At 39.9% G+C, this 26,492-nt stretch overlaps 1 protein-coding gene across 20 annotated transcripts in view; it reads left to right on the forward strand.

Annotated features, from left to right (window-relative positions):
• NRCAM (neuronal cell adhesion molecule) overlaps window positions 1-26,492 on the forward strand; it is a 309,770-nt gene that overhangs the window by 208,788 nt on the left and 74,490 nt on the right. For 15 of the 20 annotated variants that reach the window (XM_018047203.1, XM_018047206.1, XM_018047205.1 and 12 more), the window contains 5 exons: window positions 9,137-9,337; window positions 11,764-11,781; window positions 14,643-14,748; window positions 16,761-16,957; window positions 18,904-19,026. In XM_018047203.1, the coding sequence (XP_017902692.1) occupies window positions 9,232-9,337; window positions 11,764-11,781; window positions 14,643-14,748; window positions 16,761-16,957; window positions 18,904-19,026 (550 nt within the window). In that variant the 5' untranslated portion in view covers window positions 9,137-9,231. The remainder of the gene's footprint in view (window positions 1-9,136; window positions 9,338-11,763; window positions 11,782-14,642; window positions 14,749-16,760; window positions 16,958-18,903; window positions 19,027-26,492) is intronic. The other 5 variants (XM_018047207.1, XM_018047208.1, XM_018047222.1 and 2 more) reach the window with 1 other exon arrangement.

A 26,492-nucleotide genomic window follows, 5' to 3' on the forward strand; every position in this document is an offset into this window, starting at 1 on the left:
TGTCACTTCCTTCTCCTCTTGCCCTCAATTATTTTAGGGTGAAAAGTTTTCTTTGGTGTCAGTGGTAATTATTTTCTATTTAATGAGTACGAGTTTTGTATGAGAACTATAACAAGTCTGTACTCTTTGGCTGTACATACAGGAAGTATATAGAGGAAAAAATAAAATGATGGATTATTTTAGAGTCATCACCAGACTATTCATTTAGGATTCCTATAGCCCCAGCCATGATATTGTAAGGAGATATGTGCATTAGAATCATCAACCCTCTGAAATGGGTATTTTAGCATCTTTCTGGTTGCAAGAAACAGTCAGTCTGAGTTTTATTATTTTGGGTATCTGTGGCTATGTAACAAATTACCCCCGAATTTTGTGACTTGAAACAGTTGATGTTTGTTTGTTTGTTTGTTTGTTTTTTGTAATTCTGAGGCTCTGTTAACCTTCAGGTGATTGACATCTGATTGTTCTGTCTCAGATGGTTTTTCTGTGGCATATGGTTTATTCAGCTGCTTTCAGCTGGGAGCTCAGTGGGGCCCAGCAAATCCAAGATGATCTTTCGTCTATGTAAGGTCTCTTTCCACTCTCTCCTCTCATCATCCATGGTTGAGCTAAGCTTCCCAGAAGGAGCATTACAAGAGGAAAGCCCCAGCGTGCAAGTGCTAATCATACCTCTCAATTTGCATGGTCCTTGCTAAAATCCCATTGGCCAAAACACTTCCTGTGACCAAGCCCAGAGTCATTGTGGAAGGGGGCTACACAGAGGGATGGATGCTGGAGGGGTGCTTCCTGGGGGCTGGTGATGTAACAGTCTACCTACCACACTAATGAAGGCTTATTTTAGAATTCACAGGATGGAAGAAAGGGGAAGATCTTTCAGCCACAACCACTCTGTGAGGCAAACCTCACAGAGAATTGGAACATTGTTTGGGATGCCAGGAGTTTTAGAGACCCGGTGATCATACAAATGGAGCAGGTCCTTGTCATCACCTGAGGAGTTCACCAATGCTACAGGCACTCAGTTGACCTTTTCCACTGATTCTGTTACTGCCTACTGGCTTCATTCTGCTCAGGACACCTCATATCCCCTGCTGACTCACGGTTTCTCATGCTGCCTTGGCTCTGTGTCATCTTTGACCTTTGTTCCTGCTCCAAACTGTGACTTATTCTCTCTTTCTGCCTCGCATTCACTCTCCCCATGGAAAAGGAATTTGTTGCCAATTGGTTGATCACTCTCTAGCCCTCTGAAATCGCCAGCTCATCTCACAGGCACTACGTGGCCTTTGGTCAGACACCCACGCCTGATTCTTCTAGCCTCAGTTGGGGTGGTGGGGTCAGTGCATAGAGACAGACTGTGAGTAGGGCAAGCATTCAGAGGGAAGAGTTTGCTCTCTGATCTGTTTAGTTGACTGTGATTGGATTTGGAGGTAGGGTGAGGAAGCCTTCCTTTGAGAAACTCCCAGGTGGCGCTGGTGGTAAAGAACCCACTTGCCAATGCAGGAGATGTAAGAGACGTGGGTTCGATCCCTCCGTTGGGAAGATCCCCTGGAGGAGGGCTTGGCAACCCGCTCCAGTATTCTTGCCTGGAGAATCCCCACGGACAGAGGAGCCTAGCTAGCTACAGTCCATGGGGTCGCAAAGAGGTGGACATAACTGGAGCAACTTAGCACACACGTGTATCCGTTCTTCTCACTCTACCCCTCCTTCCTTTCTCATCAGCTCTCTCACCCCTGAAGCTAGCCCTGACAGCTGTCAGCAGATAATTGGTGGACACATGTGGGACAGGCGCCACCATTGGTCAGGGTTACCATCAGTCTCACCCTTGCGGACTTTTGTGCCCTTGTGCGTTTTTGATTTTTCAAACTGAAGCGTTAGTTGATTTACAGTGTTGTGTTAATTTCTTCTGTACATCAAAGTTATTCTGTCGTACATAAATATATACGTGGACTTTTCACTAGGTGCGCTTCATCCTTCATCTTAGCTCTCTCAGTTAGATCATTCGCTACTATTTCCTTTCTTGTAATTTCTGTGCTAGATTAAGGAGGATTGAAAAAGCCTATATCCAGATAATTTTATGTGATGCAAATAACTAGATTTTATTAAAAGACTTGCCTATTTTTGATCTAACTTCAATGGCAAAAAGGATTTCAAGCTGTTTTCTGTATCTAAGAGGCCCTTAAAATATTGTTTTATACATTTTTAGACCTCTTTATACATAAAATAGCTCCAGAAGTATTCACAAAACTTGGTAATAATAACCTTCCCCGGGGAGAAACTGGGATTGTGTTGCTTGCTTGGCATTATATGATCTTTTGTGTGTTATGAATGTTGTACCATCTGCTTATATGTTGCATACTCTTTTTGAGCCATTTAGCATCTTTTTATTTTTATTTTTTAATTTTTTAAAAAATTTTGTGGCCCCTTTTTGTTATAAATTGAAGTATAGTTGAGTTACTATGTTTCAGGTGTACACATAGTGATTCAGATAGATATAGATATTACTATACTTTTTTAGATTTTTTTCCCACTATAGATTATAAGATATTGAATATTTGGAGAAGGCAATGGCACCCCACTCCAGTACTCTTGCCTGGAAAATCCCATGGACAGAGGAACCTGGTAGGCTGCAGTCCATGGGGTCACTGAGAGTTGGACACGACTCAGTGACTTCACTTTCACTTTTCACTTTCATGCATTGGAGAAGGAAATGGCACCCCACTCCAGTGTTCTTGCCGGGAGAATCCCAGGGCCTTCAGAGCCTGGTGGGCTGCCGTCTATGGGGTCGCGCAGAGTCGGACACGACTGAAGCGACTTAGCAGTAGTAGCAGCAGCAGTTCCCTATGCTACACAGTGGGCTTCCCAGGTGACACAGTAAAGAATACGCCTGCCGATGCAGGAAACATAAGAGATGCAGGTTCAGTCCCTGGGTTGGGAAGATCCCCTGGAGGAGGGCATGGCAACCCACTCCAGTATTCTTGCCTGGAGAGTCCCCATGGACAGAGGAGCCTGGCGGGCTGCAGTCCATGGTGTCGTGAAGAGTTGGGCATGACTGAGCACAGCACAGTACACACATACATATCACATCTTCTTTATCCATTCATATGTCAGTTGACATTTAGGTTGCTTCCATGTCTTGACTGTTTTGAATAATGCTGCTATGAGCATTGAGGTGCATCTGTTTTTTCGAGTTGGAACTTTTGTCTTTTCTGGATATTTACCCAGGAATAGGATTACTGGCTCATATGACAACTCTATTTTTAGCCTTTTAAAGAACCTCCATGCTGCTCTCCTTCGTCACATTACCTACTTTTAAAATTAACTTTCTAAAAGTCTGTCTTATCTCCATCGTACTAACTTGCGGTTCCTTCGAAAGGTCAGGGCGAGTGTGCAATGCACTTCTGGCGGTCACTGTTCACACGCAGTCTGTCGCGAAGAGGCCCCTGGAGGTGTGCTCTAGGAAACCTTCTGTAGACATTCAGAAACCATCAACACTTGCTGTTTTTCACATCAGAGACTAAATTTGGTAATTCTGTTTGCTTATTGTCTGAATGCAAAATAAGAGGATATGAGAGGAAGGGAAATGCTAGAGGCTTCTCAGGGTATGACAAGCTGGAAGCTCCAGAACTTTTCAGAACTGGAGCTTTGGGCCTATCACTCTACATATCGTGTGTGTCCTTAAGCAAATGCCTTTACCATCCTGCATCTCAGATTCCTCATCAGTAAACTGGGAAATGAAATAGAGTTTCTTGTTTGGGTTATGGGCAAGATGAAATAAGTTAACACATGGAACAAACTCAGTGTGATTCCTGACACAGAGAAGGTCCCAGTGAATAATGGCCCTGTGATTTTTTTCTCTCATCTGTTAAATGGGTAAAATACCTGCTTTCCTATTTTCTATGGTTTTATGAATACCTAGTAAAATAATCAGTTATAGTGATCTGAGGAATGGAGATTTGAGCGATTATCAAGATGTATTCTATCATCTATTATTTGGTTAGAAAACATCTGTTACTTGCCCTCCATTCCTTCAGTACTCTTTCAGGTTCTAGGTATCAGATTCCTTGTAGAATCTCTATTAAGGGACATCCTTTGGGGCTCAGAAGGAATTATAAACATGTTCCTTTGCTTCACAAGATTTGCCTTGTTATTTAAAGAGATCATTACAGTCTCTAGAGTCACATAATCCAAAACTCCTTTTTTCTAAGGCACATTCATGGTAGTGGAGTTATGCAGGTTTGTATGAGTTTGTTGATGTGTTAACTATACAAACTCTTTGTCAATTTTTCTCTAATCTTCCTTCCATTGTCTCAGACTCAAAACATGACTGACAAGCACAGGCATGGGCTAGGATTGGGCATTAATATGCTTATTCCTTTTGGTAAGCGTTTAACAAAATATACAAAGTAACCGTCCCAATACTACTCAGCTGTAAAAAAAAAAAAAAAAACCAAAATAATGCCATTTGCAGCAACATAGATGGACCTAGAGATTATCATGCTAGGTGAAGTAATCCAAAGACACACAATGTGACATCACTGTCACTGATATGTGGAATCTTGAATATCACATAAATGAACTTATGCTTAAAACGGAAACAGGCTCACAGACATAGAGAACAGACTTGTGGCTACCAAAGTGGGAAGGAGATGGAGGAGGGATAAATTAGAAGTTTGGAATTATCAGACACAAACTACTATATATAAAATAGAAAAACAACAGGGTCCTACTATATGGCATAGGAACTATGTCCAGTATCCTGTAATAAACCATAATGGAAAATAATATGAAAAAGAATATATATATACACACAGATACATATATCATTACTTTGCTGTATATCAGAAACTGATACAACATTGTTAATGAACTGTACTTCAATTAAGAAACAGTAACTATCCTGAATTGGCTGCTAAAAAATACCTTTCACAGTCAAAATGATGCCACTTCCAGTTAGCTATCCACTCAGAGAGGCCAGCTGCTGATGGCTCACCAGGGCAATAATTAGTGTGCCAAAGGGCGTGCAGTCACATAAGCATCTTTGTTTATTGGCTTAGAGAGTAGATCATGTTACATTGTGCAATCAGCACTGAACCACCCATGTTGGGATGCTAAAAAGTACAAATAGGCTAGAATGAAATGGTAAGTAATGCATGGCCTCCTGGTTCTGGTAGAGAATTGCTTTTTTTTTTTTCAATCAAATTAATTTCATTTCTCATTTGAGAAAAGCAAAGATTTTCTTTTCTTTCTCACGACAAGACTTCTTAGGTAAGCAACAGGAGTATGAGACCTTTGTTAAAATGTGTGCTTGTATGATTTAATGTGAATTTTATACAAAAGAAATAAGGGAACCTTAGGTTGTATTTATTTCCCAATGGTGAAAAGTTTACTAAAGAAGGGAGATTTTTTTTTTTTCTCTTCTGTTTCAGAGATTCTAAAGGTAATATGTGAAAAGTCTCTTTGAATGGAGTTAAATGAAGCGAAATAGTAAAAGGCTTTCCTGTTTATGATTACTCTGGGTCATTTTAACAATATATGTAGTTTTAAATATTGGAGTGATTTGTATTCTGAAGATTAACCTATCATCTTTCTCATTCAAGTATGCTTTAAAATGTCTGTGGCAAATATTTTTTTTTAATTACAAACTGTGTTGTGCTAGCATGCCCTATAACTCGACTAAACAAAATGCTATTTCAGATGGGGGTTTCATTCATCTTAATGTAATTGCATAAACCATTTAGTTTTGGTTCATGATTCTCACATAAAAGAGAATGACCATTTTTCCAAGGTAAACTGCAAGGCAGGTGGGCTCCTGGCAGGGCAGGTCTCTGACGTCAATACTCAGAGTGCAGAAGCAGTGGTTTTCCTTTGTGAGACATGCAAAGTCCATCCCTCTTACAGAGAGAAAGTTCAGTTTTCTGTAGTTGTATTTTATTTTCACTGTGACTTTCAGGGACCTAGTGCTGTCCTTAGAGATTGGGTTATTCACCTGTGATAGTATTCATAGGAGAAGTCAGTGATTTTCCATGGGCAGGATTCAGAGAATGGGCTGGGCCATTGCTTTGTCCTCCCCAAACAGAACCTACACTGGAGATGATTTTGTGGCTATTGGTTTAAATGAGCTTACAGCTTCTGATGAGAGACTGCATCTTCATTTATTATAGTTCATGGCCTCTTCTCATTGTGAAGATTTACTCATGTCTCTTTCAGTAAGTGCTGTCTCAATTTTTCTTAAGATTTTTATTTTTTTCTTTATACAATACTGTGATTTAACGTGCAGTATTTTATTCCATATATATTCTGAAAAGGTAAGCAGGTTGAATGATACTTTCTTTTATAGGATGTTGTCTAATAGTTTCTCTGTTTTGAAGGATGAATAGTTAAGGTACTCAGGGAAAACAAATAATGAATGAAGAACTTAGAAATTGTAAGTAGTTGCTTAAGATCTTACATGCATTACAGTTTGTTTGTACATCTTCTAGAAAGTGTTTTAGTTCTCTGGCATCTATTCCAGGCACTTAAATTGAATAAACTCAATTAGTTTGACACACAATTCAGGCAGGTGTTCCCTTTGTTTTCTCAATGTTTGGTTCTATACTTTCTCTCAGTATGTGTAGCATGTATCATTGACTTGTTTTAGGGTCATCTTGCCATTTATGTTCATTTTCCTTGAAGACTAGCTATAAATTAACAACTAGCATTTCAACAGAAAAAATCATGAAAGACCTAAGTAAATCTGATTAAATAATATAGATCTGCTTTGCATGCACAGAAAGTTTGGTTTATATTTTGGTTAGTAATGTTTAAATCATGATGTTTATTTATTGTAATATAGAAAGACAAATTTCCTAGATCTTAAATGAAAGCACACAGTACGGATGTTTCATTCCTAAAATAATATTTATATATGTATAATGTCTATGTTTAGAATTTTTTGTATTTGTTTAGCATATTTTTATATTTGTTTTGCAAGAAATACCCAACTACAGTTATAATCATGTTCAAATCAGAACTCAGTTGCTAGCAAAACACATGTTATCAGCATCATTTCATTTCTCTTTTATACATTTAAGCTCTCTTCCACACACAGACATAATATGCCAACTAATTTGACCAGATTGATAAGAGTTTGGTTTTCAAACCAAGTAGTATAAATATAGACAGTTATGGTTTCACTCTGTTACCTTTGCAAAAATGCCTCCTCTTCAAGAGGAGATTTAGATAAAGGACTTTTGGAGAAATACAGTTCTCTGACTTTTAGACCATAATGCTTAACTGAGTAAGAAACTGAAGAATTCTGGTGGGAAACCAGGGATTCCCAGGTGCTATGATGGTAAAGAATCTGCCTGCCAATGTAGGAGACTCCAGAGACGTGGGTTCAATCCCTGGGTGGGGAGGATCACCTGGAAGAGGAAATGGCAACCCACTCCAGTATTCTTGCTTGGAAGATCCCATGGACAGAGAAGCCTGGCAGGCTACAATCCATGGGGTCGCAGAGAGTCAGGCGTGACTGAGCATGCATACATGCGCATAAGTATAGATATAAATATAGCCTTAGGTAGACTGTGGTCAGAGTGCCTCTCTGAATACAACCTCATTTTTCCCCTTTTCCCTGCCTTTTTTTCCTGCCAATATTATTTACTTCCTACCATATGCCAGACACTGTGATGAGCTCTGGGGACATGATAGGAAACAGGGAAGATGTGGTCCCTACCCTTTGAAGGTTTTCAGTTGAGTGGGAAAGACAGACATTTAAAAAATACACAATTACACAAATAATTCAGTAATGAAACTGCATGAATGACCCTGGTTTATAGTAATGGCATCTCTCCTACCTTCTTGTGAGAGAGCCATTGGTCACTCGCATCTCTTAGGGAGAAGATTATACCCATCATTTCACGCAGGAGTCTGCTGTCGGACAGAAGCCTGTCCAACATTCTATGTTTGTGCTCATGTTTTCTTGTGTACAGTAGACACTTTCATGTGCCAGGTATACTATTTTAGGTTACAAAGATGGGAGAGGCACAATCTTTGCCTGAAGTAGTAGGGGAGAGAGCATGCATATCCCCCAAAAGTATATACCTGTATAATAACATGATGAATAAAACAAGGAATTTCAGGGGTTCTCAGAGGGTGAAATAAATGACTTTATTTGAGTGGTCAGCTTGTGTTTCCATTTTCAATGATCTACAAAGAAACCCTTTGGACACTGATGAGGAAATTTGGTGGAGAGAACATTCCAGATAAAAGGAGTGGGATAAACCAAGGCAAGAAGTTGGGAAAGCTCAAAGCATGTTGAAGGACTGGCCCAAGAAAGAAAAGCAGAACCAGGCAATCAAACTGACAAACAAACAAACAAAAAATAATTTATGTGGCAATAGGAGGAAATAAGGTTGGTAGGATAAACTCAGACCAGATCACTGAAGTTTTTTCATTACCTGTTTAAGGGTATTTTGAACTTTATTGGGTAGGTCCCATGAGACTACGAAGATTTAACCAAAGATCTTTTGAGAAAATTAGTCAGCATTGGTTCAGAGGGTTGCTGTAGTGAGGAAGACCTGGAACTCAGAGCCCAGGCATGTCTGATGCCGCAGTCCAGGTAACAGATGGGAAAGGCCAGTATTCTTGGTGGCTCTGCCAGTAAATCGGTTTCGAGGTTTGAAACAAATTGACAGCCACACCCTGAACTTTCCCAGAGAGAATCTCTGGAAAAGAGAAGCCATTAGGCCTCCCCTACAAAGTCATACCTTTTAACCGATTTAAAGCTATTTTTTCTTGCACTATTAGAGACATAGTAGCCTCTGATATCAGAGAAGGCAATGGCAACCCACTCCAGTACTCTTGCCTGGAAAATCCCAAGGGCGGAGGAGTCTGGTAGGCTGCAGTCCATTTAAACTGGGAAAACCAGAAGGATGGCACTAACAGGTTTTGCTTGACATCATTGCAAATATTTCTGACCTAATTTTAGCTGATTTATGAATAAATGATTCTTTCAGTCCTCAGAGTTAAATATTTAAAAGTTAGTTCCCATTTGGAGTTCATATATAATACAGAACTGATGTTCTGAACTGCAGACTTCCTCTCTTCATTTCCTTCTTTCAAAAAAAAAAGATACACTCATTCTTCTTCTATCCTTTTTCAGTTTCCTGCATGAGAATTACTGAAACACTACACACAGATCTTTTGTGAAAGAAGAAAAGGAAATTCAGCTTGTGTGGCTCAGCAGGAGCTCAGCTAATGCAGCTTAAAATAATGCCGAAAAAGAAGCGCTTATCTGCAGGCAGAGCGCCGCTGATGCTCTTCCTATGCCAGATGATTAGTGCACTGGAAGTCCCTCTTGATCGTAAGTATTAACATTGCAAAGCTCTGAGCCCCTGGAGCCAGAACCTCCCCAGCATTTACCGTCACTCTGAACAGTGTGGATGGAGGACACGTCTGTGTGATCCGGAAAAGCAAATTAAACAACACCTGGTGTTTATAAAGAATCAGTCCCTGGGAAAAAAAAGAATCAGACTCTAGAAAAGGCCATCAAATGGGTCAGACACATGGTCCCCTCCCTGTCAGTCTTTCCCTCCCTTCTGATTCTTTTGGTGTACCACTGAGGGGGCTGGCCCAAGAAGAAGTGAATTGTGAGCTGATCTTCCCAACAGGCAACTTTTTATGGAAGCCATCCTGCAGCAAAGCCATAGGAATTGCTTTTGGACACAGGCAGAGAAGAAGAGGGAGGGACGAACTGAGAGAGTAGCGTTGACACATGTCCACTACCAGGTGTGAAATAGATAGCTAGAGAGAAGCTGCTGTGTGGCTCAGGGAGCTCAGGGCTCTGTGATGACCTAGAGGGGTGGGATGGGGAAGGCGGCTCAAGAAGAGGGGAATATATGTATACATTTAGCTGACTCATGATGTTGTATAGCAGAAACTAACACAGAATTATAAAGCAACTGTACTCCAACAAAAAGAATGATCACGGATTACCGCCCCCCCCCGCCCCATTTATCCCCTTCCCACCTCTCTATCTTCTCCCTTCATACGCTGAGAGTAAAATGATCATCTCTCAGCCAACCCCACGCCCCTCTGTATCCCCAGACTACCCACGACTCACTTCTCTTGACTCAGACAAGGCAAAGTTCACTTTTGGGTTTTGAATCTTAACTATGAGTTTAGAGCTAGAAAATGTGTCTTATCAAAGCCTAGTGAAAGGTCTTTGTTTTAAAAATGGTGATTAAAGACCAAGATGTCAATGTTGAGAATAAAACAAGTCTTCAGCAAAATTGCTATTTAGAACGGAGCAAGTAACAGCTACTATAGAAGCCCACCCTTTCCTGAATAAAGTACCATAAATGCTGCACTCTCCCTGAGCTGGGTGGCATCTGAAAAATTACAGATAATGCTAAGTGCCAACGGGTTACTTTTCCTGCAATGGAAAGCAGAATTTCAAATCTGGACAATTACTGTACTTCAGAATTGATTTATTCTTTATCCCTAATCTACATGACCTCTTTAAATCCATTAGCTTCTTGAATAGAACATCTGTTTGGAAAGCTTTCCAAGGTGCAAGGAAGATAACACTTTCCTGGGGCAATTCAATTGTTGTGATGTCATTTTTTTTTTTTTTTTAACCAAAGAGATTGCAACTGCCAGTGGGAAGAAGAGATGTGATGGGCCCCATACTTTGTTGACTCCCTTTGCTGTGCATCTTTAAAGTATAAGAAAATGCCACATTCAACTTCTTTTCAAAAGATATTCATTCAGTGACTTTAATTTCAATTCAAAAAAAAAAAAGATATGATTGGCTAAGCCCATTGTAGTTTGAATGCCTAAGTAAGCATTTGTCGTAGCAGATATGTAGAAGAGAGGGAAAAGCATGGAGAGAAATGCTTTTGTTCTCTCTTGTGTTAAATATATTCCCCCTTAATCTGACTGCTCAATCTAACAATCAGAGGGAAACAGTCACCTACGGCTAACTCAATTATCGCTGCTAATGGAGAAGAGGCAGAACCATGATGAAAAGAAAGTCACGGACAACCCAGGCGCTCCTGCATTAACCTTTGCAAGTAGTAATGACAGGCAGCACAACAGAATCATGTGAATTGCATGCTAATGCAATTTCTTCCTGCCCTAGTTCCTTACACCTCTTCTGCACCTTGGGGTAGGTACTAGCAGCCCTGGGTGACTGAGGCATTCTGAAGCAGAAATATGTCAACCGTCTGAAACGTGCAATTACCAACATGGGGATTAACCATGGAAATATAAAAACCTCAGATCAGTGCTGGATTTGACTTGGATGAAGCACTCTCCTTGTAGCAGCGTCCCATTGTTAGGTGTCATTACCATGTGCATGGTGATGTCTGGAATAATAGGATCAGACACAACACAGTATGTGACAACTCAGATTAATTGTAGATTTAAGCTATTTTTCAAATTGAACATAATTACTTGTCCAGCACAACATATATGGCATGGAATTATCCATTCCTATTCCTGGCAGAATCTTTTTTTTTTCTTTTTTTTTTTGGCCTATAGCATCTCTTTTGTTCTTCCCATGTGTTTCTGTAGAAATCATTGCTTCAGGAATAAACAAAACCTTTAATGGGAGTTTCTTTCTCTTGCTACTTCACCAGCTCCATCTTTGCTCTACTGGTTTTTTAGGTTTAATAAAACAGACAAGACACCCCTATTATCTTTAGGGTGTTAACGTTCCTATTACTAACATCTGGTTTTCTTTAATCCTGTTCGCCCACTCACCTGCTGATATTGATGGGGAAAAAGCAAAACTTCTTGAAGACTGTAAGTGTCTTTTGGTCATTACCAGGCAGTGTGAAAATTTGACTGTGTCTTTGTTTTTGAATGAATACTGTGAATTAAATGCACGATTTTATTTTCATGGCTAACGTCTTTTTAAGCATGTGTGTTTACTGTGGCTAAGCATTGCAATGAAATTCCAAGAAGCAGGTTGAATATATTCCCTGCATGAATTCTGGACTCAGGTATTACTGGTTTTCTTTTACCAATATTCTGCACTACTAACTTCTGCGCTTCATTCACATCTGATGTAACTCAATGAGAACCACAAAATTGGAAGAGAACATCTGGTTCTAAATGCTATTCAAAGCTGGCTAGAATAAAAGCACATCTTTGGATATATATAGGAGTTGGGCACTTGCAGGTGCTTCAGCAGAGTTCTCTCATATGCTTGCTCAATCTGCAGGACTGGGTAGACCAGTATTTCTTAATGTCCTCAGTAAAATGGCCCAGAGAGTTTGAATCTTGTTTGAAAGTGTACAAAAGACAAGCAACCCCCACTCACATCCTTTCTGAGTGGCATGCTCTAATCTAAAACTGCTGTCTCTGACAGCTGAGTACCACCTATCACCTACCTAAAAAATAATAATAATTTTCAAGCATTTGAAAAATCCTTTGGTATTGGATTAACCAGGACAATTATATAAAATCACCTTTTCCCCTTGTTACTCCATAGCCCTTGTTGGTTGCCCAGTGACCTCAGCACTGTTCAAAGAGTTCCATCTAGATGGTCAGCTCCTGGCTGTGGTTTGTGGCAGCTAAACCAGCTCCATTAAGTTCTGGGTCTAAGACCATCACCCTTGCATCTCTGTCACTTGCAGAAAAGCACAAGAAATCAGATTGAATCACTCCTAAAAGTCCCCCTTACCCACAGCCTATGCCTGCTGATCCCTTAGTGGGGAATTCTAAGCTGCTTTCCATCATCCCAGACTCTATACTGCCAGAGCCTTAAGGATCTCTGCAAAGTGAAGCTGGTCTAAATAAAAATGACTGTGATAATAATCTAAGTACAGGTAATATCACTGAACCATTATAGTTTGGCATGGACTAAGAATTTTGCACAAGTAATCTTCTTTGATTTTCCCAGCAACCCTACGAGGTAGACACCACTTTCAAACCCTGTTTTCCCTTTACGGAAATGAGGGCTCACAGAAGTTAAGAAACTTGTTTGAATTCTCACAGCTGGTAAAAAATAGACAGACTAGTTCTTAATTGTTAGACCAAACTGCTACCCAGCATCGGTAACTGACTGGGCTGGAAAGGATGAGGCTCCCCTGGACAGTGCTAGAGGCTGAAAGGAGCAGCTGGCTTAGGATAAGGAAGGGGATGGATCTTGCTAAAGGGAGTTGAAATTGACACTGTGCCGTATCCTGCAGTTAACAGGTGCACAGTAAATGATGGCAATTATGAGTTCCATTTCTGATCTGTATTTTAGGTGTTCTTTGGATATTTAGTAAGAGCTGTCTGGTCAATAGACACAAGATTGGAGACAAAGAAAAAGGAATCATGCCTTCAGATTTATAAGACATTTTTAAGCCATGGAAGTGGTCAGTTTAGCCATGTACGCAGTCCCCCACAAGAAAGAAAGACAAAGGCAGAGAACAGTTATGAAGCTTTGGGAAATAACTTGATTGGCAGCTAGAAGAAGTTTCACAAAGGAAGCTCAGAGCATAGTTGGAGAGGAAAGGGACAGTCTGCAATATGAAAAACTTAAATGAACCAAATACCAAGTCTTTACATTATAAAGATGTCCTGTACCCTGTAAGATGTTTAGCAGCATCCCTGGCCTCTACCCACCAGATGCCAGGACCACTCCCACCACAGTGGTGACAACCAGAATCATCCCTAGATGTGTCCAGCTGTCCCCCGAGGAGTGGGGGCAAACGGCCCTTGATTGAGAACCATTGGTCTGTGTAAACAGCTCTCTTTGGAGGTGTGCAAGGTAGTTACCTTGTACCCAGGAAGCTTTGCTTCTCTCTGTTTGCCTAGGAAGTCAAGCTATTTTGCTGCATTAGGCAACAGAAGAAGTCAAAAGAGATTATTTCTCCCTTCCCTTCCTGTTCTACACTCTGTGATTCTGATTTCACAAGAAGCAGGGTATGGTAATCTTAGAGTGACCTGAACATCAAATGTCCAGATACCAGCTTTTTTCAAGATTCAGTTGTTCTGGGTCAGACTAGTTTCTTCCTACAATGTGATAATAAATGATCACATAGCGCTTTGAAGACTGAAATGAGAATGTTGTTTCCTATAACAGAGAGCTTCCCAGTTCATCTTCTAAATAAGCCTGTTTTATCTTTGTTCCTAGTAGCCACCTTCCTCTTGGCTCTAATAAGACATGTCAAGTCTCTAATTTAATCATCTTTTTAACATTGCTTCTCAAATATGTTTGTTACCAGTGTATTCATTTACATGAACCCAGGAATGAACTATAAATCAGTTACTCTTTTTTAATAAAGTTGCAAATTCACCTCGTAACTTAAATTTTATCAAAAAGCATCATTTGAACCAAAGTTCTCAGAGAAATTTCTCATTGTTACATCAGAAATGAAAATCTTAATTTTAAGCTTATATTGGTAATGAATTTCCCAAACTTTCAGTGTGGGAAAATGGGCCTTATGAACATATATAAAGTTACCAAAAGGGAGTTAGGTCTTGACTCCAAAATTTTAGGAGTCTTTTAGCCAAAAATCTGCTGAGTTGTGTGTTACCACAGGAGAAATTACTAAAAACATTTGGAGCATATTTAGTCTAGGGTAAGTGGTTTTGATACAGAAAAAAAAGAGATTACTATTACGATATTAAATAATTTGTTTCTATCCACTGTTCTTCTTTCTACAATTAAGTGGTACAACCACCAACCATCACTCAACAGTCTCCAAAAGATTACATTATTGACCCTCGGGAGAATATTGTAATCCAGTGTGAGGCAAAGGGGAAACCTCCTCCAAGGTAGGTGTGCTTTCTGTTGTTATAATACTGAAAAGAAGCACTGATAGATCCCTGGGTAAGGACAATCCCTTGGAGAAGGGAATGGCAACCCACTCCAGTATTGTTGCCTGGAGAATCCCATGAACAGAGAAGCCTGGCAGGCTACAGTCCGTGGAATCAAAGAGAGACACGACGGAGCAACAAACACTTTCACGCTTTCACCTTTTATTAAGGTGTCATTTGTAGGTTCATTATTTTGTCTCTCTGCTTTTAATTAAATTCAGTTGGTTCTTCCTAAAAACCCAGGTGGTTGCATTTCCATACTGATACCTTTCTGTGTGACATGCTAAAAAATTGTGGGGCGATGTCAAAAGTCTCTATGGGCCTCAGTGTCTTTATCTATAAAATAAAGAAGCTGAATTGCACCACTTCTAAGATCTCTCCTAGCTCTCTCGAAATCTATAAAATAGCCCCAAGTGGTTTTCCAAACATGGCAGAGTTCAACACTCAGGACGCTTCATATGCCTCTTGGCATGAGCACTGCCGAGCATTTTAGACTTGGGAGAAACATTAAACATTATCTTGTCCAGCCAATATATTTTATAGAGGGAAAACTGATGCCCAATAATGCTAGGTAACCTTATCCAGGTTCCACACCTCCTTAGTAGGTGATCTGTAACTTGTCCAGTAATATATGGAAGTTTTCAAGAATTGGATGATTATTATGGACATATAATATGGAATTTTTTAAGTTATATAACAGAAAGGAGATTTCCTCAATATTGTATTTCTGAGTTTGTCTATGACCAGCTTTACTAATCTATCACAGACTGGCACCAGAGGAAAAAATTAACTGGCAGTAAATACCTAAGGATATCAAAAATTTCCATTAAAGGCAGGCTTAAAGCAGTCTGTTCTGCTATATTATTAGAAACTTTTGAGCGCTTAAGCACTAATGCAATGTCCTTTGATGGACAGTGTCCCCTTCAGTTTAACACTCACTTAATACTTCCTATAACTCCCTGTTAGGCAGGATTTTTCCACCTTAGCTCTGTTGATATTTTGGGCTGAATAATTTTTGGTTATGGAGGCAGAGCTCTCCTGTGCATTGTAGGATATTTTACAGCATCCCTAATCTCTATTTACCCTAAGCCAGTAGCATCCGCTATCACTGCCTCCTGCCCTAGGAGGTGTGACAACTCCCACTAAATGGATAAACAGTGGGAAGGGAAATCCAAAAGGGCTTGGGAATCATGGAAAAGTTCAGAAATTAATGCTTGTGTAACAGCATGGCCGTTGTTCATTTGTAACCAGTTACCAAGTCTTTAATTACATGACCTCTGTGACTTTTATATAAGGCAGTCATTTATTTTATAAACAAAGCTGGAAAAGAAGATTTTAGTTGCCAATTTGAAATACTTTCCCAGAAATTTTCAAAATCATCTCTAGAGTAAAAATTCTCAAATATATTTTATATAGAATGGTCACTTTTTTAATGAAACCTGACATTTAAAATACCATTGAATTCAAGTGTCTTCCTCTCCTCCCAACTCACATTTTGCCTTGTGGTAACTTGACACTAGTCTGATCACTTAATATACACATATACTAGTACTTGTAAAGGCCTTTCATGTTACACTTCACCCTGGAGCAAATTTTCATAGACAGGTTATCAATTCTATAAACAATGGAGTTTACAATAAAAATGCTAATAAAGCTCTAAGAAGGTGTGCCTTGGTGACCTACTTACAATATTTTCTTTGAAAAGTGACAGGCAATTTGTATGCATGGTTTCTTTATTGAGTCAGATTTTGGTACTTCTGATGAAGACATGTCCCTTAGTATGTATGGTCAGCACTTTTTTCTAAGTCACGATTCAGCGAAACATTTTCGGTATGGAGCTTATTGCTCTTTTATTGAATATTAAAGTCTAATTATTCAGAAACTCATAAAACTACAAGGAATTTGTTAAAGAATAAGTAATCCTGTTTTTCTGGACTGTTAACAAGCTTAATCCTCTATGTGCCTGGCAGCTTTTCCTGGACCCGAAATGGGACTCATTTTGACATAGATAAAGACCCTCTCGTCACCATGAAGCCTGGCTCAGGAACCCTCACAATCAACATCATGAGCGAGGGGAAAGCAGAGACCTATGAGGGAGTCTATCAGTGTACAGCCAGGAACGAACGTGGGGCTGCGATTTCTAATAACATTGTCATCCGTCCATCCAGTAAGTCAGACCTGTTCGCTGAACAGGACCCTTTTTAAAGTCTGGCTCCAACACCAGCATCTGTTACATCATCCAAATAACCATTACAAGAAGGCAGTGGCATTGATGCCAATACTCTGACTTTATTTTGCATGAAAATCGTCACCCTTTTCCACTTTTTCCCAATTCCTCAGCCTAATGTTTTGTCAAACCAGTATATCTTTTGTAGAAGTCCGGAATAAATCACCAGGGGTAAGAAAAATGCTTCTTCCTCAGATTGATCTAATCATTCATTTCTCCTGAATCTTATGTACAAGCATAGTCCATATAGTCAGATGGAGATAAATTCAATATAAAATGGGTAATTGAGGTATAAGTGTTACTTCTTTAAACATTTTTTAATTGAAATATGGTTGATGTACTTTATTATAAAGGTTATATGTATATAATATAATGATTCACAATTTTAAAGGTTATACTCCATTTAAAAATATTATAAAAATTGGTTATATTTCTTGTGTTATGTGATATATCCTTGTAACTTATTTTATACACGGTAGTTTGTGGTTCTTACCTCCTTCCCCCTATATTGCCCCTCTCTTCTTCCCTCTTCCCGCTGGGAGCCACTAGTTTGTGAGTGAATATATATCTGTGAGTCTGCTGCTGTTTTGTTATATTCAGTAATTTGTTATAGTTTTTAAATTCCACATATAAATGATATCATCTGTTGGTCTTTCTCTGTACAAAGAGACCTATTTTACTTATCACAGTGCCCTACAAGTCCATCTGTGCTGCTGCGGGTGGCAAATTTTCATTCTGTTTTATGGCTGAGTAATATTCCATTGTGTGAAAGTGAAAGTGTTAGTTGCTCAGTCATGTCTGACTCTTTGCCACCCCATGGACTATAGCCTGCCAGGCTCCTTTGTCCAAGGAATTCTCCAGGCAAGATTACTGGAGTGGGTAGCCATTCCCTTCTGCAGGAAATCTTTCTGACCCAGGATTGAACCCAGGTCTCCTGCATTGCAGGCAGGTTCTTTACCATCTGAGCCCCAGGGAAGCCCAATATTTTGTTATGTGTCACACACACACGCACACACACACGTCTTCTTTATCTAGTCCTCTGTTGATGGACACTTAGGTTGCTTCCGTATCTTAGCTATTGTAAATAATGTTGCTATGAACATTAGGGTGCATATATTTCTTTAAACATTTTCATATCAAAATTTCACTGGAAACAGAGTGGCCTCATCATCTTGATATTATTGTTACTCTTTTTTCAATAGTCAGTACATCCTCTCAACAACCCAAGAGCATGTATTTAAAGAACAGTGGCCATGATCTGATCATGGCCATGATCATGAAGGTCTGATCATTTTTAAAGCTTTTTTCAATTATGTGTATAATATGTGTGCTTTATAGAACAAATCAACTACAAATGAACAAAAAAGAAATGTAAAAATTGTTCACGAATCCTTTCATTCAAGGAAATTAGTGTTTTTTATATTTTTACCTAGGCAGATATGTATGTACATACTGAAAACAAACTCATTCTGAATTTGTAAACTTTTTGGCTTATCTACATGTCATGAAAATTATATTAATCTTATACTTATTGTCTAACTGTCTTTATACAACATCTGACACTATTTTATTCAAAAGTATAGGTTTACCATTATTTCTTTCACAATTTTTTTACATATATAAATGTTTTTCATTATTTTGTGAAAAGCATGCTTTTAACAAAATCATTATGTATCTTCAAGAATTTATTTAATGTAAATTCTTAGACATGGACTTGCTGACTCAGAACTTATACTATGAATGTCATTTTTTTGAAAAATTTGTTATCTTAATTTCCATAAATTCCAAGTTGCTATTTCTCTATAAGTTGGTTTATCTTTCTTTCTAGTGCTTTTTTTGTTTTCCAGTGCAGAAATAACTTAGAAGTTATTATTTTATTTTGTTAGGGTCACCGTTGTGGACCAAAGAAAAGCTTGAACCAATAACACTTCGAAATGGCCAGTCTTTGGTCCTTCCCTGCAGACCACCAATTGGGTTACCACCACCCATAATATTCTGGATGGATAATTGTAAGTTTTAAAAATATGAACTTTCTTCAAAATTCTTATGATTATTGGCTATCCCAGTCAATAATTACCTTCTGTGATTCATAAAATGTTTATAATTTTTTTAAGAGATGCTCAGGAAAACAAATCACATATCATTTCATTCATTTGCTCTGTTTTATTAAACAGCTACTATGTACCTATTTACCTTGATTCGTAGACCTAACATTCCAGGTTCCTATGCGAAATTGTTCTTTACAGCATCAGACTTTACTTCCATCACCAGTCACATCCACAGCTGGGCATTGTTTTCACTTTAGCTCAGCCTCTTCACTCTTTCTAGAGCTATTTCTCCACTCTTCTCCAGTAGCATATTGGGCACCTACCGACCTGAGGAATTCATCTTTCAATGTCATATCTTTTTGCCTTTTCATACTGTTCATGGGGTTCTCAAGGCAAGAATACTAAAGCAGTTTGCCATTCCCTTCTCCAGTGGACCACATTTTGTCAGAACTCTCCGCCATGACATGTTGGTCTTGGGTGGCCTTACATGACATGACTCATAGTTTCATTGAGTTAGACAAGGCTGTGATCCAAGTGATCAGTTTGGTTAGTTTTCTGTAATTGTGGTTTCCATTCTGTCTGCCCTCTGATGGATAAGGATAAGAGGCTTGTGGAAGCTTCCTGATGGGAGGGACTGGCTGTAGGGGAATCTGGGTCTTGTTCTAATGGGTGGGGCCAAACAAGAATCCCTTAGAAGAAATTGAGTAGCCCTCATAGTCAACAGAAGCATCCAAAATGCAACACTTGGATGCCATCTCAAAAGCAACAGAATGATCTCTGTTCATTTCCAAGGCAAACCATTCAATATCACAGCAATCCAAGTCTATGCCCCTACCAGTAATGGTAAAGAAGCTGAACAGTTCTATGAAGACCTACAAGACCTTCTAGAACTAACACTCAAAAAAGATGTCCTTTTCATCATAGGAGACTGGAATGCAAAAGTAGGAAATTGAGAGATACCTGGAGTAACAGGCAAGTCTGGCCTTGGAGTACAGAATGAAGCAGGGCAAAGGCTAACAGGCTTTTGCCAACAGAACACACTGATCATCACAAACACCCTCCTCCAATAACGCAAGAGACCATTCTACACATGGATATCACCAGGTGATCAATACCAAAATCAGATTGATTATATTCTTTGCAGCCAAAGATGGAGAAGCTCTATACAGTCAGCAAAAACAAGACCAGGAGCTGACTATGGCTCAGATTATGAACTCCTTATTGCAAAATTCAGCCTTAAATTGAAGAAAATAGGGGAAAACACTAGAGCATGCAGGTAAGACCTAAATCAAATCCCTTATGATTATACATTGGAAGTGACAAATAGATTGAAGGGATTAGATCTGGTAGATAGAGAGCCTGAAGAACTATGGAAGGAGGTTCGTAACATTGTATGAGAAGCAGTGATCAGAAGCATCCCCAAGAAAAAGAAATACAAAAAGGCAAATAATTGTCTGAGAAAGCCTTACCAAGAGCTGAGAAAAGAAGAGAAGCTAAAGACAAAGGAGAAAAGGAAAGATGTATCCATCTGAATGCAGAGTTCCAGAGAATAGCAAGGAGAGATAATAAAGCCTTCCTCAGTGATCAATACAAAGAAATAGAGGAAAATAATAGAATGGGAAAGACTAGAGAGCTCTTCAAGAAAATTAGAGATACCAAGGGAACATGTCATGCAAAGATGGGCACAATAAAGGACGGAAACAGTATGGACCTAACAGAAGCAGAAGATATTAAGAAGAGGTGGCAAGAATACACAGAACTATACAACAAAGATCTTAATGACCCAGATAATCATGATGGTGTGATCACTCACCTAGAACCAGACATCCTGGAGTGTGAAGTCAAGTGAGCCTTAGGAAGCATCACTACGAATAAAGCTAGTGGAAGTGATGGAATTCCAGTTGAGCTATTTCAAGTCCTAAAAGATGATACTGTGAAAGTGCTGCACTCAATATGCCAGCAAAATTGGAAAACTCAGCAGTAGCCACAGGACTAGAAAAGGTCAGTTTTCATTCCAATCCCAAAGAAAGGCAGTACCAACAAAAGTGTAAACTACTGCACTCATCTTACACACTAGCAAAGTAATGCTCAAAATTCTCCAAGCTGGGCTTCAACAGCACACGAACTGAGAATGTCCAGATGTTCAAGCAGATTTAGAAAAGGCAGAGGAATCAGAGATCAAATTGCCAACATCCTTTGGATCATAGAAAAAGCTAGAGAATTCCAGAAAAACATATACTTCTGCTTCATTGACTACCCTAAATCCTTTGACTGTGTGGCTCGCAACAAACTGGAAAATTTTTAAAGAGATGGGAATACCAGACCACCTCTCCTGCCTCCTGAAAAAATCTGTTTGTAGATCAAGAAGGAACAGTTAGAGTTGTCCAGTTCCCAATTTGGACTGGATCCAAATTAGGAAAGGAGTATGTCAAGGCTATATATTGTCACCCTGCTTATTTAACTTATATGCAGAGTACATCATGAGAAATGCTGGACTGGATGAAGCATAAGCTGGAATCAAGATTGCTGGGAGAAATGTCAATAACCTCAGATATACAGATGACACCACCTTAATGGCAGAAAGCAAAGAGGAAAGAGCCTCTTGATGAAAGTGAAAGAGGAGAGTGAAAAGCTGGCTTAAAACTCAACATTCAAAAAATGAAGATCATGGTATTCGGTCCCATCACTTCATCACAAATGTATGGGGAAACAATGGAAACAGTGACAGACATGATTTTCTTGGGCTCCAAAATCACTGCAGATGACGACTGCAACTATGAAATTAAAAGATGCTTGCTGCTTGAAGAAAAAGCTATGACCAACCTAGACAGCATATTAAAATGTAGAGACATTACTTTACTGATTAAGGTCCACATAGTCAAAGCTGTGGTTTTTCCAATAGTCGTGTATGGATGTGAGAGTTGTACCATAAAGAAAGCCGAGTGCCAAAAAATTGATGCTTTTGAGCTATGGTGTTGGAGAAGACTCTTGAGAGTCCCTTGAACTGCAAGGAAATCAAACCAGTCGATCCTAAAGGAAATCAGTCCCGAATATTCAGTGGAAGAACTGATGCTGAAGCTGAAACTCCAATACTTTGGCCACCTGATGCAAAGAACAAATTCATTGGAAAAGACCCTGATGCTGGGAAAGATTGAAGGCAGGAGGAAAAGGGGATGACAGAGGATGAGAGGGTTAGATGGCATTATGGACTCAATGGACATGAGTTTGAGCAAACTCTGGAAGTTGGTGATGGACAGGGAAGCCTGGCATGCTGCAGTCCATGGGGTCACAAAGAGTTGGACACAACTGAGTCACTGGACTGAACTACCGTGTAGCAGGTGCCTCTCTAAATAAACCAAAGGTCCTGCTCTCGCTGAATTTATATTCATTGCGATGGGAAGAAAAGGAAAGCGAGAAAGAAGCAGACTGTAAGTGTATTTAGAAAATATGCATCAGTTGACAGTAAGTGCTATGGACAAAAATAGGCAGAGTTTTGAGCAGGAACTTATAGGAATGAAAGAGCAGGCAGACCTTCACTATCTGGGTGGAAAGAGAAAACCAGTGTAAGCCCCAAGGACAGGTGCATCCCTGGGGTGTGTGAAAGCAGCGGGCGGTCAGTGTGGCCAGGCTGACTAATCCAAGGTGACAGCAGACAAGAGGTCAGGAAAGTCCAGGGGCTCAATGCACAAGACTTTGGCTTTTACTTTCAATGAAGTAGGGAGCCACTGAAGAAGTAGCTTCACCTGACACAGAACAGATAGTAAGAACATCACTTCGGTTCATGCCTGGAGAATAGAGAGGACAGAAAGAAGAGAAGAGCAGCCTGTTAGGAGGCCAGTGCTGTGATCTCGACAACAGTTGACGGGAACTCTGACTTGGGTAGTAGTAGTCGAGTAGGTAAGAAATAGTCAAATTCCAAATATAATTTCAAAGTCCCTTGCCGGATTTATTGGGGTCAGGATGGAGGCATGAGAGAGCAGAATCAAAGGTAACCCCAAAGACTAAGACTGGTGAAATCCAGTTGCCCTTTCCTGAAGCAGCAGAAGCCCATGGAGGAAAGGAAATAAAACTGTTCAGAATGTTTTGTGCCTTTTTATTGTTTTTGCTCTTTTATCCCCAGTAACAGCTAACATTTTTTAGTTAATTTTTTATCTTATATTGGAATATAGTTGATTTGCAATGTTGTGTTAGTTTCAGGCATACAGCCCAGTGACTCAGTTAGACATATACAAATTCTTTTCCCATTTAGGTTATTACAGAGTATTGAGCACAGGTCCCTGTGCTATATACAGTAGATGCTTGTTTATTATCTATTTTATATATAGTAGTAACAATAGCTACTTAGGCATTTAGTGCCCAAGTACCTGTCACTTGGCTAAAGACTTTACATGCGTTATCTCATCCATTTTTTACAGCAGCCCCAGGGGGCAACTCAGATGACTTCACTTTTTAGGTGAAGGAACTGAGGCACAGGGAAATAAGGTCATTCATTAGTCATTGTGACATCTGTCCACCCCTTCTCTAACCTTAGGGGGTTGTTTGTTGCTCTGCTCTCCTACCCATCCAAGCCTCCTGTTAGCATGTTACTTTGGAGGTAGCACATGTTTCTGCTTGGAGACTAGGAACCAGGATTTTGAATGCAAGAAGCCTGGGAGGCATCCTTGTGAAGGTGTCCAGCAAGAGTTAGAGCTTATATGAGTCAGAAGAAAGATTCAGGGCTCTTTCCAGCCATTCGTGAATGTTAATGCAGAGGTGCTTCTTAGAGTCAGTCTGGAGGAGAGAATTGAGGGGAGAAATGCAGGTGCTGAAGAGCACAGCCTGGGGGCTGAGCACAGCCTGGGGGCTGAGCCCAGGAACCTCCTGGGGCCAAACATTCAGGGAGGAGAGAAAAGCAGGTGAGAAAGAGCAGTGGCTTCAGTAAGAAGAAAACAAAGAGAGGAGGTATCCCTAGAACAAGGGGAGGAAAAAGGGCCAAGAAGACAGAATATCAGTCGTTTCAAACACTGCTGAGAGATGAGACAGCTTCCAGTCTGATCGAGAAATAGCTATTGAATTTGGCAACATGGGGGTCGCCGTTGTCCTTGACAGAAATCTTTTGGGTGGAATGGTGGGAAGGGTTGAAAATACTTGTGAGGAATACATTCTACTCTCAGTGACTTGATTTCCTCTGAAATCACAAGCTGTTCACATTAAAGATAAAATTTAGCTTTCACTTTTCATTTCCAATTGTGACTCTTATATGAAATCACTCAGAGAAAGTATCACAGAGAAGTGGAAAATATATAAGTGGACAAAAATATTTTTCATATGATTATGTAATAATTTTTATAGATTTTTAAAGCATAAATAACAAATCAAGTAGAACTGAGTGATATCTATGGTTTAGAATAACAGTATCCAAATCTCACTGCCAAACTGAAGCCCAGTAACTGGTTTTTGCTTCTTATTCAGAAATGCTGACTTTTCTGCTTAATAAAGAGATGTTTACATGTGAAGTCTCATAATCATCTGAATACGAAACTAATTTTTTTAATATTGCACTGCTGGTTATGTCATTTCCATACATTTTAGGCCGTTGACAATGCATCTGGATTTTTCAAGTGAAATTGCATCTGGATATGAGAAAAAAATTCAGATATGTGTAGCTTTCTCCTGGCAGGATGACTTTACCAAATTATTCCTATCTGTAAACATTTTTTTTCCAATGCAGTGCAAAGGAATTCAATGGGCAAAGTGTTCCCACCCTCATAAAATCGCATTCTCTTTCATTTGATCTCCCAACACTAATCCACAGTAAAATACAGCAGGAGAAATGAAAGAAGATAAATATATCCCTATCTTTAACTCTTTGTATTCATAAAATAAACATACATTATTTTTCTGAGTTATTTTTTAAAACAACTCTTTCCCTGGTTAGTGACTTCAAACCATGAATTTACAACGGCCAACCAAACCCCCATCTTGACCACGAACTTGGCTCACATGGTTAACCAGCATCCTTTCAAAGTCTGTCTCCAGATTTCCCTGCCTTCTCCCACCCAAGGGAGCTGCAGGCTTTTACCCATCACTTTGCATTTCATGATGATTGGGTAGGGTACCTGCTGCTGGAGGAACCTAGCTGCTTGACTCAAACTGAGAAATCCTCCTCCCAGGAGATGTTAACACTTGTCCGGAGGCAACTGAGAGGTGCGATTTTTTTCCTAGTTCTCTCACTTCAGAGCTGAAGCACTCTCCCAGTGAACTGAGTCAGAAGCCTCAGAAGGCATGCTAGCCAGCCAAGTATAAGTTCACACATAGATCGGTGGTCCCACTTCCCCGAGTCCTTCATCTCCTTAGAAAATCTCCCCTCCTTTCTTAAGGCTAGACATTTCCTTGGACCCGAGGGGAAGTCTGTTGTTAAATGTGAAACTGGGAAGTCACAGTGCTGCTTGTTACTCATTTAATTACAGAGATTCTATGGAGGACCAGGTGGATTTTCAGGGCTACAATAGGAGCCCAAGCAGATGACGGTCTCTGCCCTTCTGGAACTTAAATTCTAGTTCAGGGAGATGGGCTATGAGCCATACACACGACAGGTAAAACACACTGTATGTTAGAAGGTAATTGGTAACACAGAACAGAAAAAGTAGAGGAGGTGAGGGAGACTGGGTATGGGGGGGTCCTCTGATGGACACATCTGCATCATTAAATCAGTATTGCACCCTGTTAATGACCTGTTTGCCACCTGATTCTCCAGTTAGATCCCTATCCTGGACTCAGACTAGGCAGGGACCTTGGTCCGTCTGACACTTTGTCCAGGGCCTAGGTCATCACCATCAGATGCTCTCACAATACTAAGTGTCTGACTGTGTATGTGGACACAACTCAAGTTATCCTTATAAACTTCCATAATGCAGTTTCCAAAATATGTGTGTATCTGTGATTAATACTCGTTCAGTTCAGTTCAGTCACTCAGTTGTGTCCGACTCTTTGCGACCCCATGGACTGCAGCACGCCAGGTCTCCCTGTCCATCACCAACTCCCGGACTTTACCCAAATTCATGTCCATTGAGTCAGTGATGCCATCCAACCATCTCATCCTCTGTCATCCCCTTCTCCTCCCACCTTCAGTCTTTCCCAGCATCAGGGTCTTTTCCAGTGAGTCAGTTCTTCACATCAGGTGGCCAAAGTATTGGAGTTTCAGCTTTAGCATCAGTCCTTCCAAAGAACACCCAGGACTGATCTCCTTTAGAATGGACTGGTTGGATCTCCTTGCAGTCCAAGGAACTCTCAAGAGTCTTCTCCAACACCACGGTTCAAAAGCATCAATTCTTCAGTGTTCAGCTTTCTTCACAGTCCAACTCTCACATCCATACATGACCACTGGAAAAACCATAGCCTTGAGTAGACGGACCTTTGTTGGCAAAGTAATGTCTCTACTTTTTAAC

This window comes from Capra hircus, chromosome 4 (genome assembly GCF_001704415.2).
Source record: "Capra hircus breed San Clemente chromosome 4, ASM170441v1, whole genome shotgun sequence".
In the NCBI taxonomy this organism is placed as follows: domain Eukaryota; kingdom Metazoa; phylum Chordata; class Mammalia; order Artiodactyla; family Bovidae; genus Capra; species Capra hircus.